The sequence below is a fragment of the Bufo gargarizans genome, chromosome 8, assembly GCF_014858855.1.
Source record: "Bufo gargarizans isolate SCDJY-AF-19 chromosome 8, ASM1485885v1, whole genome shotgun sequence".
Lineage (NCBI taxonomy): Eukaryota > Metazoa > Chordata > Amphibia > Anura > Bufonidae > Bufo > Bufo gargarizans.
Genome location: NC_058087.1, coordinates 111,510,841 through 111,529,413, shown reverse-complemented (window position 1 = coordinate 111,529,413; position 18,573 = coordinate 111,510,841). Strand labels below are relative to the sequence as shown.

Here is an 18,573-nt window from a genome sequence, read left to right as displayed (position 1 = left end):
AGTTCTTAATACAGAAGGAATGGAAAAGACCCGATAAAAAAAAATTGTCCCAAAAAAAAATCGGCCCTACCGTTTGAGGACTTGGGTTCTCTTAAAGACCCTATGGATAAGCGAGCAGAGGTTTACCTAAAAAAAATAAGCTTTGCGCAATTCCTTGTCAGGGCGATTATCTTTTTGGGTCCATCTTGGACAACCTTTTGGATAAAGCCCCAGACAATAAAAAAGGATTCCCTGTCTCCAGACCCCCGAAAAAACAATGTTTTTTTCGCAAAAACAAGAAGGATTTTTTTTAGGGGGCAGAGGAAAGACTTCAGAGCAGACAACAGGAATAGGAAAAGCAAGGGTTTCCTCTTCAGTTCCCAATCCTCCTCAACATCTAAACCATCACAGCAATGATGGTTTCTCTCCCGTGGGTGGCAGACTTTCTCTCTTCCTTTGCGCTTGGGAAAAAATCTCCTCAAGTCCCTGGATTTTAAGCGTTATAAAGGAAGGGTTTTGTCTAGAGTTTGTCTCCCACCCACCGGACAGATTCAAAATTACAAATTTTCTAGGAAACCCGGGAAAAAAATCTAGCTTTACAACAGGAGATTGCATCCCTACTTCGAAAAAATGCTCTAATTCCGGTGCCGGAGGCGGAGAAAGGCAGGGGTTTCTACTCTTCCCTTTTTCTGGTTCCCAAACCGGATGGAACATTCAGAACTATCATAAATCTAAAAGATTTAAATCAGTTCCTCTCTTACAAAAAATTCAGAATGGAGTTGATCCAATCAGTTGTAAAACATCTTTTATGGGGCTGTTTCATGGCTACGATAGATGTAAGAGATGCGTACTATCACATTCCTATTCGGCTAGACTGTCAAAAATTCCTCAGAGTCGCTGTTTCAATAGGTCACATTCAGCACCTACAATATACAGCCCTTCCCTTTGGGATTTCTCAAGCTCCCAGACTTTTCACGAAAGTCATGGCTCATATAAGGGAAAGAGACATTCTAGTGATTCCTTACCTAGACTATCTCCTGGTGGTAGCAGAGTTAGAATCCCTTCTCGAAGTACACCTCAAAAAAGTAGTTCAGATCCTAGAAGACCTCGGCTGGCAAATAAACGGGGAAAAATCACATCTAATACCTTCCCAAGTTTGTGTCTTTCTGGGAATGATGCTAGACTCAAAGAAACTACTCTGTATCCTACCCCAAGACAAGATTCAGAGATTAATACTACAGGTTCAGTCCCTGATATCTACAAAGAACCCTACTATCAGACAAGCAATGGCGGTCTTGGGCAGAATGACTTCCACTATATCAGCGGTCAGTTGGAGCCATCTTCACTCCAGACCCCTACAGTGGCAAATTCTGAAGGAATGGCAGGGTACCCTCCGCCCATTAGATACACCTCTCACACTCACCCCCCAAGTGATCCAGTCCCTTCACTGGTGGCTGAATCCTGCAAACCTGTCCCAGGGGCTCCCTTGTATCCAACAAAATTTTGTTACCCTTACCACCGACGCAAGTCCTTCCGGTTGGGGGGCCTGTTGCCAAGGGTACTTAAGACAAGGTGTTTGGGAAAGAGAGCAGAGTCTAGACTCCCAAAACATGAGGGAACTGAGAGCGGTTTTTCTCGCCTTTAAAAGAGTTTTTTCCTTTACTGCAGGGAAAGTCTATAAAAGTTTTTTCGGACAACGCCGCAGTTGTCTCCTATTTGAACAAGCAAGGAGGAACCAGATCAGAAAATCTTATGCAGTTAACAACGGATATCTTTTCCCTTATAATTCCTTCTGTTCCGTCCCTTATGGCAGTACATCTAAAAGGTACAGAAAACATGGTGGCAGATTTCTTAAGCAGAAATACACTAGACCAGGGGGAATGGTGTCTGAATCAAATGGTGTTCGATCAAATAATTCAACTTTGGGGTCGTCCTCATCTGGACTTATTTGCTACCAGAGAAAACAGAAAGTGTCTTCTTTTCCCTCAGCGCGAGAGATTCACCAACAGGTTAGATGCCTTCTCCCTTCACTGGCCGAACCAGCTCCTCTACGCCTTTCCTCCGTTAAGACTTCTTCCAAGAGTCTTACAGAAGTTGAGACAAAGAACGATCTTAGTTGCTCCTTTCTGGCCCAGAAGAACCTGGTTCATCTGGTTGAGGAAGCTATCCTTGACGGACCCTTGGATTCTCCCGGAGAGGCAAGACCTTCTATCCCAAGGACCAGTCAATCATCAGAGTGTGAAGCAGTTACACTTAACAGCATGGCTCTTGAGGGGGAAATCCTAGAAAGTAGAGGACTCCAAGAATGTAGTTTCCACTTTGCTATCCTGCAGAAAGGATGTCACCTCCTCTATTTATCTCAGAATTTGGAACACCTTCCAGAAGTTTGCCAAAGATCCGGTAAATCCTTTAAATCCCCCACCTATGTGTAAGGTTTTAGATTTTCTGCAAGCCGGTCATGAAAAAAATTTGAGGCCAAGTACTCTTAAAGTACAGGTATCCGCTTTGAGTGCATTCTTTGATTCTCCCATCGCTAGCCACCCGTGGGTCCGAAGATTCTTTAAAGCCATCAGCAGGTTAGGCCTATATCTGGACCTTCAGTTCCCCCCTGGGACCTCAACTTGGTCCTCACTAGGCTCACAGAGCCTCCCTTTGAGCCACTTAAACATTTACCCATAAAAATCTTGTCCTTCAAAACAGCGTTTCTTGTGGCAATTACCTCAGCAAGGAGGGTTGGTGAGATTTCGGCCTTTTCTACTTCGCCACCTTACACTAACATCCTAGATGATAGGGTACTCATTAAACCAGACCCTTCCTTCTTACCGAAAGTAGTTTCTATGTTTCATAGAACACAGGACATTATCCTTCCTTCCCTGTGTCAAAATCCGAGAAATGAAAGGGGAAAAACTGCACTGTTTAGATGTAAAAAGATGCCTATCTCATTATCTAGAGGTTACTAGTCAGTGGAGGAAAACCTCAAAACTTTTCATTCAATTTAGTGGAAAAAATAAGGGTCTCCCAGCCTCTGCTAAAACCCTTTCCAGATGGATCGTGAGAGCCATTAATTTGGCCTATTCTTCAGCTGGAAAGGCTCCCCCGGGGGGGTTTTGGTGCTCATTCCACAAGATCAGTCTCCACCACTTGGGCAGAAAGGGCCGACGCTACCTTAGAACAGATTTGTAGAGCAGCCACATGGCAGTCGCCTGGCACCTTCTTTCGTCACTACAGATTAGACCTAGGCAATAGATAACAACTAGCCTTCGGTAGGAAAGTCCTCCAGGCGGTAGTCCCACCCTAAGAAATTTGACTTGCTTTACCGAATAAACCGTCTGGAGTGCTGTCCGATTTTTCCATTTGTTTATCAGTGGGTAAGCTCCAGTTGCCGTGCTCGGACCTTGCACCCGTTTTTGTTTCAGTTGTGGTGCTGTCGGTTGATTATTTTTTTTTATATATATATATATGTGTGTGTGTGTGTGTATATATGTGTATGTATGTGTGTGTGTGTGTATATCTATATCTATATATATATATCTATATATATATATCTATATATATATATCTATATATATATATATATATATATATATATATATATATATATATATATATATATATATATATATATATATATATATATATATATATATATTATGTAAAAAAAAAACACAACCAGCAGCACAAGACCAAAAAATGATGTGGGTGCAAAGATATCCTCAAAGCCGCAGGCTCAAACGGCTATAGATAAGTATAGATAGAAAAAGGATGAGGCAGCACTCCAACTTCAGGTAAAAAAACGTGGATCCTTTATTCCCTTGTGCAACGTTTCAATCGCTCATTGCGATCTTTATCAAGCATGCTTGATAAAGATCGCAATGAGCGATTGAAACGTTGCACAAGGGAATAAAGGATCCACGGTTTTTCACCTGAAGTTGGAGTGCTGCCTCATCCTTTTGCTATATATATATATATATATATATATATATATATATATATATATATATATATATATATATATATATATATATATATATATATATATATGTGAAAATATTATACAAAAATAAAAGTGTGGTCTAGGACAAGTTCTTGCGATTAACTGGTGGTCTTGGGGCCATGCTCCTCCTTATGAGCTCTCCACGAAAGTTCCTGTCCTGGATGGAGGCGGTCTCTCAAGGGTGCTGTCATGGGCTTATGGAAAAGTGATTACCGGTAAGTGTAATCTTACATTTTTTACTTTTTTGTTATTCAAAATTTACCAGAATTTTTGCAAACAAATTACATTTTTCACTTTCAGTAATTTAAAAAAAAATAAAACTACATTTCTATATACATTTTTCTCTAACTTTATTCTACAGGTCTTTGATAAAAAAAAAATGCAGTAAGTGTATATTTATTGGTTTGCGCAAAAGTTATAGCGTTTACAAACGATGGTACAAAAATGTGAATTTCCACATTTTGAAGCAACTGACTTTCTGAACACCGGTCATGTTTCCTGAGGTTCTACAATGGCCAGACAGTAGAAACACTCCACAAATGACCCCATTTCGGAATGTAGACACCCTAAGGTATTCACTGATTGGCATAGCGAGTTCATAGAAGTTTTTATTTTTTGTCACAAGTTAGCAGAAAATTGTCTTGTGTTTTTTTTTGGTTTGTTTTTTCTTACAAAGTCTCATATTCCACTAACTTGTGACAAAAAATAAAAACTTCCATGAACTCACTATGCCCATCACGAAATACCTTGGGATGTCTTCTTTCCAAAATGGGGTCACTTGTGGGGTAGTTATACTCCCCTGGCATTTCCGGGTCCCTAATGCGTGAGAAGTAGTTTGAAATCCAAATTTCTGTCACCCAGCATGGGTATATGTAAAAAGACACATTGCCCAACTTCTCCCGAGTACGGCAATACCACATGTGTGACACTTTTTTGCAGCCTAGGTGGGCAAAGGGTCCCAAATTCCTTTTAGGAGGGCACTTTACATTTGGCTTCCAGACTTCTTCTCGCTTTAGGGCCCCTAAAATGCCAGGGCAGTATAAATACCCCACATGTGACCCCATTTTGGAAAGAAGACACCCCAAGGTATTCCATGATGGGCATGGCGAGTTCATATTATATTAAATTATATTATATTTATTTTATTTTTTTGTACAAGTTAGCTGAACTTGATTTTTTTTTTTTTTTTTTTTCTTGTCGTTTCTAAGTCTCCCTTTCCGCTAACTTGGGACAAAAAGTTCAATCTTTCATGGACTCAATATGCCCCTCAGCGAATACCTTGGGGTGTTTTCTTTCCAAAATGGGGTCATTTGTCGGCTGTTTGTACTGCCCTGGCATTTGAGGGTCTCCATAATCATTACATATATGGCCAGCATTAGGAGTTTCTGCTATTCTCCTTATATTGAGCATACGGGTAATGAGATTTTTTTTATTATTTTCCGTTCAGCCTCTGGGCTGAAAGAAAAAATGAACGGCACAGATTTCTTTATTCGCATCGATCAATGTGGATGAAAACATCTCTGCCAGGACATAAAAGCTCCACCCAACATTCAAACCCACTCAGCTCGTATGCCCTGGCAAACCCAATTTCTCCATTCATGTGAATAAATAAATCATTGCCGGATTGGGAAAATGTCGCTAGTGTAAACTGCTCACTACACTGGTGGATGGGGCCACAGTTCTCTATCTCTTCCTGAAATTTGAGGAAGGATCCTGTTCTCCCAACCTTACTGTAGAGAACAAAACTATTATATACAGCCAATTGAATTAAATATTCAGACACCTTCTTATACCAGCGTCTGGTGCGGCAGGACACTAAGGAGCAAACATCTGGTCATTGAAGTCCACCCCTCCCATAATCAAATTATAGTCTTGGACCGAGAGGGGCTTTTCAATGACACTGGTTTCTCGTTCTATTTGGATTGTCGTGTCTGCGTGAATGGAGGAGAGCCTGTAAATGTAACGCTTGTCTCCATTTCACCATGAGCAGTTCTTCGTTACACAAGGCAGCCCTCTCCCCCCCCTTGCAAGACAGGTGATAACAAGCCGTTGGGGGAAGCCCCGGCGACTAGATTGCGCGGTGTCACAGCAGCCAATCAGTTCTAAAAACAAATGCCTGAAGAGGGGCACACTTGTGTAAAAACTGTCCACATAAAGATGGTACCCCTTGCCAAATAAGGGTGACACCACAGAGCTCCAGATGGCGACCAAAATGGTCGCCAACGCGACTTAGAATTGCCAAATGGCAACAAGACTTTGTCTTGTCGCCATTTGCGCCTAGACCCTCCGCTGCTATGCCGCTTTAAGAAGTACGGGATTTCATACAGCAGGCAGACGGCAATCCAATAACAGAGCTCCGCACAGTATAGAGCTGTTATTAGAGAGGAGGCTGCTGATTGGTGATAGTATCCCCCGGGCTACACTGCCATTGGCTGCTCCCCCCCCCCCCCCCCATTCTCCCGCGCTGAACACAGCAGCAGCTTGATCTTCAGAGTCATGAAGACAGGGAGCCGCTCCATGCCGACTGCTCCATAGAACAGAGGTTAGCTTGAGAAGAGAATACTTATCAATCCACAAACAGACTGTCAGTCACCACTGCGCTGCTGCTGATAAAGGCTAATCCTTATAGTCTTTACAACCCTGATAACACTCAGGGGGCCGCGCTGCTGGTGCTCCGTGTGAGCTCCATGCCTGGGCTCACAAACATTCTTAATAAGGGAATAAAAGGGTTAATAGGAGTTGCTGTTCAAGACACCAAAAAGCCAGTGATCTTTCAATGGTGCTTAGTAGGAGATAACCTCCCCTCCTACTAAGCATGGACTTTTGAAAGAGATTTGGTTCACTGGCTTTTTAGTGTCTTGAGCAGCGCGGGGCTCCTATTAACCCTTTACATACTTAACATTAGCAAGTGGTGAGATGACTGATCACCTCACCACTTGCTAATGGCTGCTGCTGTTTGTTTTCAGGTTAAGCCTAAAAAAGTGGTGACCAAAAAGAAAAACAGAGAATGTGCTCTGTGCAAAGTGGGTTTGCCCTCTGAGTGGGATAAAAAGTTATGCCAAGCATGTATAGACAGAACAGTTGCGGAGGAATCCCCTAAATGTCTGCAGGCGTTAGTTCGGTCAGAGGTTATCTCCTCGTTAACTGCCAAGAAGGATCAGAGGCCGGTCCGTAGAGACCCGGCGTAATCCCAGTGTTTCAGAGGGAGAGGAAGAGTTGCCTTCTTCAATGATTGAATTTTCAGACATCTCAGAACAGTCCTTTCCAGATGAGGAAGGTGGTCAGGGGCGGAGACCATGTTTTCCTGTAGAAGATACGGAAAAACTGTTAAAAGCGGTTCGTTCTACGATGGGCATAGAAGAGACCCGAGAGCCCCGTTCCTTTCAGGACATTATGTTTGAGGGTCTAGAGGCCAGACAACATGGTACTTTTCCGGTACACAAAAATGTAGCCGCATTGATTAAAGGTGAGTGGAAGAAACCAAATAAAAGGGTATTTATCTCCAAAAACCTCAAACGCAAATACCCCTTCAAAGAAGAGGACTCTGCCTCCTGGGATAGGGCTCCTCGCATTGACGTAGCCATCTCCAGGGTCTCTAGGAAGACGGCCTTGCCCTTTGAGGATATGGGTATATTAAAAGACCCTCTGGATAAAAAAGCAGATGCCTTTCTTAAAGGGGCTTGGGAGGCATCTACCTCATCATTTAGGCCCAGTATAGCCTCCACCTGTACGGCCCGTTCTTTAATAGTTTGGCTTTCCGAATTAGAAGTTCAGCTAAAAAACAGAACTCCCCGTGAGGAGATACTGGCCTCCCTCCCTACTATTAAAAAAGCAGCCGATTTTTTTAGCGGACGCTTCTGCTGACTGTCAGACTTGCCGCCAAGTCAGCAGCCTTATCCAACTCCGCTCGGAGAGCTCTATGGATAAAGAATTGGAGTGGCGATACGGCCTCCAAGACAAAACTTTGCGGAGTTCCATGTGAGGGGGAGTATCTTTGGTCCTAGTTTGGACGACCTCCTGGATAAGGCGGCTGATAGGAAGAGAAAGTTTCCCGGTTTTCAGAGCTCCTTCCCCAGTAAAAACAGGTTTAGCCGTTCCTTTCGTCCCTTTAAAGGTAACCAGGAACAGGATAGAAGACCTAGGGAAGACCGGTTTAGGGGTCAGAGAAGGAGCAGAAACTTTTTCTTTAGTCAGTCCTCCTCAGACAAAAAGAAGCCTGATCAGCAATGACGCCAGCATTCCGGTAGGGGGCAGACTGAAGGCTTTCACTTTGGAGTGGAGGAGAATTTCCTCGAGCCCTTGGGTTCTCGATACCATTTCCAGAGGCCTAAACCTAGAATTCCTTCAGTCTCCTCCTGCCAGATTCCTACTCACCATAGTTCCAGGTTCCGTGCAGGGCAGATCCATCATGGAAAAGGAGGTGGTGAAACTAGTAGGAAAGTCCGTTTTAATCCCGGTATCAGAAGAGGAAAGGGGGAAAGGATTCTATTCCCCGCTTTTTCTGGTCAAGAAACCAGACTGTTCCTGGAGAACCATCATAAATCTAAAGAGACTAAATCTTTTTCTTCAGCCGAAGAAATTCAGGATGGAGACGATAAAATCAGCAATCAGCAATACCCTCAGTGTTTTATGGCGGTTCTCGACTTGAAGGACGCGTATTACCACGTTCCCATTGCTGTAGAACATCAAAAGTTCCTAAGAGTAGCAGTGTTTCTGGATGGTCATCTGGAACATTTTCAGTACCAGGCGCTCCCCTTCGGGCTTTCCATGGCTCCGAGAGTCTTTACAAAATTGGTAGCAGAGATGGCGGCCCACATAAGGGAAAGAGACATCCTTTTCATCCCTTACTTAGACGACTTTTTAAGTCAGAAGAAGCTTGCAATCTTGCAGTTCTAGAGGTCCGTTCCATCCTAGGCAAACTGGGCTGGGTGATAAACGAGGAAAAGTCAAGACCCCATCCGCTAAGAAAGCAGGTGTTCCTGGGCCTAATTTTGGACTCCTCTCTCCAGAGATGTTTTTTACCCGTGGAAAAAATACAGACAGTTCAGAACAAGGTTGCGAGTCTATCCCGCAGGCCAGTGACTACCATAAGGAAAGCCATGTCAGTCCTGGGCTCCCTCACGTCTTGTATCCCTGCAGTGAGGTGGGCACAGCTTCATTCCAGGACCTTACAATAGGAGATTCTGGCCAGTTGGGGGAAGAACAGGTCACTGGATGCCAGTCTAATGTCTCCTCCCAGACTATCAAGGAACTAGCCTGGTGGCTAGTAGAAAGAAATCTAACACAGGGGTCCCCCTGGAAGATCGAGAATTTGGTCTGTCTAACTACGGATGCAAGCTCTTGGGGGTGGGGAGCTCACATTCAAGGTTCTTACTATCAGGGCCGATGGAATTCCCTTCAGAAAATGCATTCCTCAAATCTAAAGGAACTGATGGCAGTGGGCTTAGCTATGAAGAGTTCACTTCCAGAGATAAAAGGAAGGAATTTGAGAGTTTTGTCAGACAACAGGACAGTAGTGTCCTATTTAAACAGGCAGGGAGGAACAAGATGCAAAACCCTCATGAAAGCCTTCTCTATTCTGCAGTTAGCAGAGAGAACATGTCCCTCGATCTCAGCCGTTCACATAAGGGGAGTGGAGAACAAACAAGCAGATTTCCTGAGCCGTCATACCCTGTCTCAGGGGGAGTGGTCTTTGGACCCGGTAGTCTTCCAGAAGATTGTACATCTTTGGGGTCTTCTGGAAATCGACTTGTTTGCTACCCATTCGAACAAAAAAGTTCCCAAATTATTTTCTCTAGACCGGTCGGGGTCCCCTTGTGGGATGGATGCTCTGTCCCAGAAGTGGAATTTTCAGCTAGCTTACGCCTCCTTTCCCCTGATTCCCTGGGTTCTGAGGAAGATTCGGGAAGAAAAGGCCAGAGTTATCCTGATAGCCCCCTTTTGGCCCAGGAGAGCCTGGTTCACGGGACTCAGAACCATGTCAGTGTCCGATCCTTGGGTTCTCCCTTCAGTCAAGGGGCTTCTAAGCCAGGGGCCGGTGTTACATCCGACCGTAGAGAACCTACACTTAACGGCCTGGAATTTGAGAGGTGGTTGCTGAGAAAGGAAGGGTTTTCCGACGCCCTAGTCTCTACCCTGTTAAAAAGTAAAAAAGAGGTCACGGTTGGAATTTATAGCAGGATTTGGCATAAGTTTCTTGGCTTCGCTCAGATCCAGTTAGGGAATCTCCCGGCGGTAGCCCTGGTACAGACTATCCTGGAGTTCCTCCAGAAGGGGTTAGAGCTGGGCCTAGCAGCCAGTACTCTAAGAGTTCAGGTCTCTGCCCTGTCTGCCTTGTTCAATCTAAACCTAGCTGGGAATCCGTGGGTTTCCAGGTTTTTTAGGGCTGTGGACAGAGCCTCCCTTGTGTCAGTACCTAAGCCTCCTCCGTGGAGTTTAGAGGTAGTACTAAAAGCCTTGGCAGTACCCCCCTTTGAGCCTATTGAGTCCTCCTCTATCAAATTTCTGACCTTAAAATTGGCCCTGTTAATAGCCTTAACTTCCGCCCGCAGGATTAGTGAAATTCCAGCCATCTCCATAAATCCTCTGTATACTCTGTTTCTAGATGACAAAGTTATCATTCGCCCTGACCCGGCTTTTCTCCCGAAAGTCGTCTCTAGATTTCACCGCTCTCAGGAGATCGTTCTTCCTACCCTTTTCCAGAATCCTTCTACTAGGGAGGAAGAGTCTCTCCATTGTCTTGATGTCAGAAGAGCTCTCTTAGCATATCTAGCGGCCACATCTACCTGGCGGAAGTCTTCACTGTTTCTGCAATATCAGGGAGTGAATAAGGGTTCGGCAGCCTCTAAAAATTCCATCGCCCGATGGATTGTTGCTGCTATTTCCTTATCCTATCTTTCCTCTGGTCTGTCCCCTCCTGTTGGCTTAAGGGCTCACTCAACCAGAGCAGTGGCGGCATCTTGGGCAGAGAGGTCTGCGGTTCCAATTGAGAGAATTTGCAAGGCTGCCACTTGGTCTTCACCCTCTACCTTCTTTAAACACTATAGGTTGGACTTGAACCTTTCGGTTCCCACCCTTAGAGCTCCTCTGGTATGTCTCTGGTGGTGCTGTCATGGGCGATAGGAAAAAATGGTATTACTTACCGGTAATTTTATTTTACGGAGCCCATGACAGCACCACGGCTTTCCCTCCCTATGTGTCCTTTTTTTGCACGGGTGATATATATAAAAAAAAAAAAAAAAAAGTGATATGAAGGAAAAAAAAAAAAAAAAAAGGTTCATTACATGTCTAATATATATTGGCGGCCTTCCTCCGGTACTTGAAAAACTCACTGAAGGGGAGGAGAGTGTCCGCCCTTTTTATTCTGCAGGTTTCCTGTCTCGGGGGGCGGATCCTCCTCTCTCTGGTGGTGCTGTCATGGGCTCCGTAAAATAAAATTACCGGTAAGTAATACCATTTTTCTCTGCGCATCTACTATTTTATGCTGAAGTGGGAGGTGGACCTTTTCTGGTGTGAGCCTGATAAGTGCAATTGTGACCAGTTCCATCAGTTGGCGCACATAAGGGAGCACTCTGCCATTTGTACAGCCTACGATGCTGAGATGCCACCACGCTGGGGAGGCTCAGGTGTGGCTGGCAGTGAAGGTGTAAAGGCTGCAGGGCTGCTGGTCGTTAAAGTAACATTAGGCTGATATAAGGGGCAGCCGCGCAGCCCACCTGCTCCTTGCAGGACTCTGATCATGCATCCTCCCTATCAGCCCTTCCCAAATTATGGGCCCACTTACTTGCTACAGCCCCCCCACTACTACATTCCCAAGGGGCCCTACTGGAAGCCTCCCTACAAGGGGGCCCATGAAGTCTGCCCTTCCCTTTAACTGCTTGGATAACTAGCAGTTATGGGCTCAGCTGTAGGCCTTGCTCAGCCAGTTGGGGCCGGAGTTGGGGCTGACTGAGCCGCTCTTACACCAAAGAAGTAGGGGTTCAGGTGAACCCCAGAGTGGACGCGTCTGTTCAGTGTTCACTGGGGCCCCCTACACTGAAGAGCCGCAAAGGATGGGCCCTACTGTTCCATGCCACACCTGGGTAGCATGCTGGAGCACTGCACCAAGTCCCAGACTGTCTTCCCACTGCTCACCAGGTAGTCAGGGCAACCGACCGGCTCCAGTGTCTGATCTTTACCCTCATAGACTCAAAATTTGTGGGTATAGCCTGTGGCCCTTTCACAGAGCTTATACAATTTGACCCCATACCGGGCGCGCTTGCTTGGGATGTATTGTTTGAAGCAAAGGCGCCCCGGTAAAATGTATAAGGGAATCGTCTACGCAGATGTTTTGCCCAGGGGTATACAAATCTGAAAATTTGGTGTTAAGGTGGTCTATGAGGGGCCGAATTTTGTGAAGCTGGGTGGCCTCTGGGACGAGAGGTGCTGTTGTCACTAAAGTGCGGGAAACACAGGATGGCTTCAAATCGTGTCCTGGACATGGCAGCAGAGAACATGGGCATGTGATGAATTGGGTTTGTGCACCAATATGACCGCAATTCATGCTTTTTTGTCAGACCCATGTTGAGAAGGCCTAGAAAAGTTTTAAATTCGGAAACTTGGACGGGTTTCCACCGGAAAGACTGGGCAAAAAAGCTCCCCGGGTTGGCGGCTATAAATTGAGTGGCATACCAATTTGTTTCTGCCACGACTAAGTCCAAGAGCTCCGCAGTCAAGAAATGCTCAAAAAACCCCAGTGTCGATCCGATCTGAGCTGTCTCAACCCGAACTCCAGACTGGGTGGTGAAAGGGGGAACTACTCGTGCGGCTGAAGTTGGGGGCTGCCAGTCAGGGTTTGCCAGCACCTCAGGGGCTCTACGGGCCTGTTTGTGCGGTAGCTGCGACGGGGGAACTAATGCACGTGCCACCGTAGCAGCTTCAACTGCCCTTCTTTTGCTCGCCACTTCACCATGTTTTACGGCAGTGCTGGTACTAGGTCCAGGATGGGCTGCGCTGTTGGTGTATGCCTCGCCACGTAATCCGACAGCGCCAGCCCCACTCTGCTGCCCTTGAAGCCGATCCTGCGCAACCTGTGGTCTAGCAACACTGGACCGGGTACGCCTGGTGGTATCAGGGACCTCAACCTTCTCGTCCGAACTTTGGGTCAGACTGCCACTGCTTTCTACAGGTTTGTATTCTGACCCGCTGGATTCGTCAGATGAGGGTTCCCATTCCTCATCCGACTGGGTCAGAAGCCTGTAAGCCTCTTCAGAAGAATACCCCTTGCCATTTGGTCAACTAAATTTAGGGGGTATTCCCTTAGACTACCCAAGAAAAAAAGCAAGCCTGTCTTACAAATGGGAGGCTAGCGAAGTACCGGAAGCCGCTGCGATTGATAAAAATATCAAAACTTTTTTTTTTTTTTTTAATCGCCACAGCGCTTGAAAAGTGATTGTGCAGTGATAAAAAAAAAATAGTCGCTGGGCGTAGGTGAACGCACGCGGTGGAGGGCGAGCTAAGGTGACACTAATACTATTATAGATCTGACTGTGATCAGTTCTGATCACTTACAGATACTATAAAAGTACCAATGCTGATTTGCGATGCGCTAATTAGTGACTGCGGTGCGGTGGGCTCGGCGCTAACTACCTACCAAAGGGGCCTAAACTATCCTAAAACCTAACCGTCAATACTAGTGAAAAAAAAGTGAGCATTTACACTGATCACTTTTTTTCCTTTCACTAGTGATTGACAATGGGTTAATTGGGGGTGATGTGGGGTGATCTGGGGCCAAGTGTAGTGTTTGGTGTGTACTCACAGTGATGTGTGCTCCGCTGCTGAGGAGCACAGAAGCCATTTAACACATATATTTTTAAATATAATGTGTTAACTGGCTTGTGATTCGATTTTTTTATTTATTTTTTTATTTATTTTTTGGGAAAAATCACCAGCCTACCAGCGATTATCATTGGCTGGCAGGCTGGTGACAAAATACTATTAACTGTTGCCGGCCCGCAATGCGCATGCGCGGGTCGGCTGTGCACGTAATATTGCAAGATGACACGCCGGCGCGTCGAGGGGAAATAAATCGACCGCCTCTGGAACGCAATCCTGCGTTAGGCGGTCTGGAGATGGGTTACCTGTACGTCCTGTGTAGTTCCGATCACCGGCGGGCGGTGATCAGAACAAGGTGCCTGTGGCTTGCGGCTTTTACTGGAGGTTATGGTGGGAGGTGCCATCGGGTCCCCGTGCACCTCCCACCATGGAAGGCAGCGCGATGCCTTTCGGTGACGAGCCTGTGAGATCCAGCCCCCTGGATCTCATAGGCCGGATGCTGTATGAGTAATACACACTGTATTACTCGTACAGCCAATGCATTCCAATACAGAAGTATTGGAATGCATTGTAAAGGGGATCAGACCCCAAAAGTTGAAGTCCCAAAGTGGGACAAAAAAATAAAGTGAAAAAAAGCTAAAAAATTAAGTTTCCCCCCCCAAAAATATTTAGTTTCAAGTAAAAAACTAAAAAAGTCATACATATTAGTCATCGCCGCGTTCGCATCGACTGGCTCTATAAACATATCACATGACCTAACCCCTCAGATGAACACCGTAAAAACATAAAAAATAAACTGTGCTAAATAAACCATTTTTTGGTCACCTTACACCACAAAAAGTACAACAGTAAGCGATCAAAAAGGCGTATGCCCACCAAAATAGTACCACTCTAACAGTCACCTCATCCTGCAATAAATTAGCCCCTACCTAAGACAATCGCACAAAAAATGTAAAAAAAAACTACAGCTCAGAACATAAAGACACAAAAACATCATTTTCTCTTTTTTTTTTTTTTTTTTTTTTTTAAAGCTGTTGTGTAAAACGTAAGTAAATTAAAAGTATACATATTTGGTATCGCTGCATCCGTATTAACCTGCTCTATAAAAATATCACATGACCTAACCCCTCAAGTGAACACTATTTAAAAGAAAAAAGGTGTAAAAAAGCTATCACAAAAAGTAATAGCAAGTGATCAAAAAATCATATGCACCCCTAAATAGTGCCAACCAAACGGTCATCTCATCCCACAAAAACTGAGACCTAAGATAATAGCCCAAAAACTGAAAAAACTATGGCTCTGACTAGGGAGACACTAAAACATGTTTTTTTTTTTTTTTTGTTCTTTTTTTTTTTTGTTTCAAAAATGATGCTGTGTAAAACTTACATAAATAAAAAAGGATGCATATTAGGTATCGCCGCGTTTGTAATAACAACATGCTCTATAAAAATATCACATGACCTAACCCCTCAAGTGAATACTGTAAAAAGCCTTTTTTGTCACCTTACATCACAAAGTGTATTAGCAAGTGATCAAAAAGTCATACGCACCCCAAAATAGTGCCAATCAAACAGTCATCTCATCCCGCAAAAATCATCTTACTCAAGATAATCGCCCAAAAACTACTAAAAAAAACTGTCAGACTATGGAAACGCTAAAACATGATTATTTTTTTGTTTAAAAAAATATCATTGTGTAAAACTTAAATAAATACCACATGATCTAACCTGTCAGATGAATGTTGTAAAGGACAAAAAAAAAGCGGTGCCAAAACAGCTATTTCTTATTACCTTGCCTCACAAAAAGTGTAATATAGAGCAACCAAAAATCATATGTACCCTAAACTAGTACCAACCAAACTGCCACCCTATCCCGTAGTTTCTAAAATGGGGTCACTTTTTGGAGTTTCTACTCCTAGGGGTGCATCGAGGGGCTTCAAATCGGACATGGTTTCAAAAAACCAGTCCAGCCAAATCTGCCTTCCAAAAAAACGTATGGCATTTCTTTCCTTCTGCGCCCTGACGTGTGCCCGTACAGCATTTTACGACCACATGTGGGGTGTTTCTGTAAACTACAGAATCAGGGCCATAAATAGTTTTGTTTGGCTGTTAACCCTTGCTTTATTACTGGAAAAAAAATGAAAAACTGCCAAAAGTGAAATTTTTTAATTGTATCTCTAGGTGTTCCACAAGAATTTATGGGGAATTCTGGGTAAACAAAGTTTGTAAAATCAGTTTTGAATACCTTGAGGGGTGTAGTTTCTAAAATGGGGTCATTTTTGGGTGGTTTATATTATGTAAGCGGGACAAAGTGACTTCAGACCTGAACTGGTCATTAAGGGTTTCTGAAAAATTTCAAGATTTGCTTGTAAACCTCTAAGCCTTGTAACATCCCCAAAAAATAAAATATTGCCAAAATGATCCAAACATGAAGTAGACATATGGGGAATGTGAAGTAATAACTATTTTTGCGGGTATTAGTAGGTATTATAGAAGTAGAGAAATTGAAACTTAAAAATTTGCTAAATTTTCCAATTTTTTTTGTAAGTTATTGTTTTAGAAATAAAAATGATTTATTTTTTTTTACTCCATTTTACCAGTGTCATGAAGTACAATATGTCACGAAAAAACTGTCTCAGATGGGCCTGGATAAGTCAAAGCGTTTTAAAGTTATCACCACATAAAGTGGCTCTGGTCAGATTTGCAAAAAAATGGCCTGGTCCTTAATGTGGAATATGGCCAGTATAACTGTAATTTTATTTTATTTTTTTGGAGTATTGGATTGTGGTAAATAATATCTTCTTGGTGGCCCTATTTAAAAATTTTCACTGTGTATTAAATTACCCCTTAATTCCACAGTTTTGTTCCCTGTACTGCCTACTTTTACCTGTGCTTAAAATAGGGTTGCTAGGCATGTTCTGTCTGTTGGAGGACGCAGAAGCACTGTAGCGTGCAAGGTCAGTTTATTGACAGCCAGGGACTGTAAGTAAATGATTAAAGCCAGGTCCTCCCCAGCAGCTTATAACAGTGCCTGGGCTGTGTGCACTTCTCCCTGTCTCTGTGCTTAGCAGACGCTCCCTCACTCAGCAGAGCTGAATCAGCGCAGACCAGGGAAGGGACATCTGCCGTCTGCTCAGTGTATAAATGAAAGCAATATGTGGTAAGAGGACCCCTTTGTGCTGCAGGAGATTAACCCTTTAAGGGGGGGGGGCACTATTGTTACTGGCTAGTGAGGGCAGGCAGGATTAGTCTCAGGTTGAGGGCAGTGGCGGCCATCTTAACTGAATGGTAAAATTGCAGTTTGAAACTGGTTGTAAGGGCTTAATCTTATTAAATATGGGGTTAGTCAGTCTAATAGTAACTGATTCTGGAATATCATGTTATTAGTAACTACATATATGAAAATTGAAATTGGGGTCTAAGTGTGACAGATATCCTTTAAGGGGTTAAACAATTCATCCTGCTCCCTGAATTTTATGCATAGAGCCGCTTGTTTGAAAGCATTTATTCTTTACTTTTAGCCATATTCTAGTTTTAATAGTTGTTTAAATTCATAGTGGTCATTTATTAAACAGAAATTTGCCTAAATTAGGTGCATTTCTGGCGCAGTTTACCGAAGAAAAATCCTTTGCACTGGGAACTGAGACTTTTACCCCCTCACACCAGGTGTAAAAAAGTGGGCGTACGGCATGGACCAGTAGGCCTGTCCCATTTACCATTTTCTATGCCTGTTTTAGGCATAGAAAATTGTGTAAATGTAAGCCAGCTAGGAAGCTGTCTTACCTTTCTAGAAGCAGTGGTGGACCTACCAAGGTTATGTAGAGGCCGGTGCCTTTACATAACTTTGGATCCACCCCCAGCACAGGGCCCTATTAAATGCGGGTCTTAATAAATGCCACATAATATTTTGCATTTTTCTTTAGCTTTATATACCCATTTTTGTACCACAGGTTGGTGGAACCAGTGATGTTGAGGTTAATGAAAAAAAAGACAGAGTAACTGATGCATTAAACGCAACCCGAGCTGCTGTAGAAGAAGGTATTGTGTTGGGAGGTGGTTGTGCCTTATTACGTTGCATCCCAGCACTGGATTCTTTAACACCTTCAAATGAAGACCAGAAAATAGGTATTTTCAGTTTGTGTATGGTTTCTTTCACAACATTTAGTTTGTGTATACAATCCAAATAAATGTAATGCAGCACTCCTTAGATAAAAAGTGAAAAAATACAAAATGTATTCAACACATGTTGATACAGGTAACGTTTCAGGTCTCTCACAGAGCCACAAGTCACTTTGCTTGATAATGGCTGTGTGAGAGCTGAAACGTTGCCTGTATCAACATGTGTCGAATAAATTTTTGTATTTTTTCATCTTTTATCTAAGGAGTGCTGCATTACATTTATTTGGATTGTGTTTGTACACACACACACACACACACACACACACACACACAAGTTTGGACACACCTTCTCATTCAAAGAGTTTTATTTATTTTTATGACTATGAAAATTGTAGATTCACACTGAAGGAAACAATGAATGAACACATTTGAAATTATTATATACATAACAAAAGTGTGAAACAACTGAAAATGTCATATTCTAGGTTCTTCAAAGTAGCCACCTTTTGCTTTGATTACTGCTTTGCACACTCTTGGCATTCTCTTGATGAGCTTCAAGAGGTAGTCTCCTGAAATGGTCTTCCAACAGTCTTGAAGGAGTTCCCAGAGATGCTTAGCACTCGTAGGCCCTTTTGCCTTCACTCTGCGGTCCAGCTCACCCCAAACCAT

At 43.7% G+C, this 18,573-nt stretch overlaps 1 protein-coding gene across 3 annotated transcripts in view; it reads left to right on the top strand.

Annotated features, from left to right (window-relative positions):
- Positions 1–18,573, top strand: part of HSPD1 (heat shock protein family D (Hsp60) member 1) — a 158,883-nt gene that overhangs the window by 119,008 nt on the left and 21,302 nt on the right. For all 3 annotated transcript variants that reach the window (XM_044304966.1, XM_044304967.1, XM_044304965.1), the window contains one exon: positions 17,736–17,910. In XM_044304966.1, the coding sequence (XP_044160901.1) occupies positions 17,736–17,910 (175 nt within the window). The remainder of the gene's footprint in view (positions 1–17,735; positions 17,911–18,573) is intronic.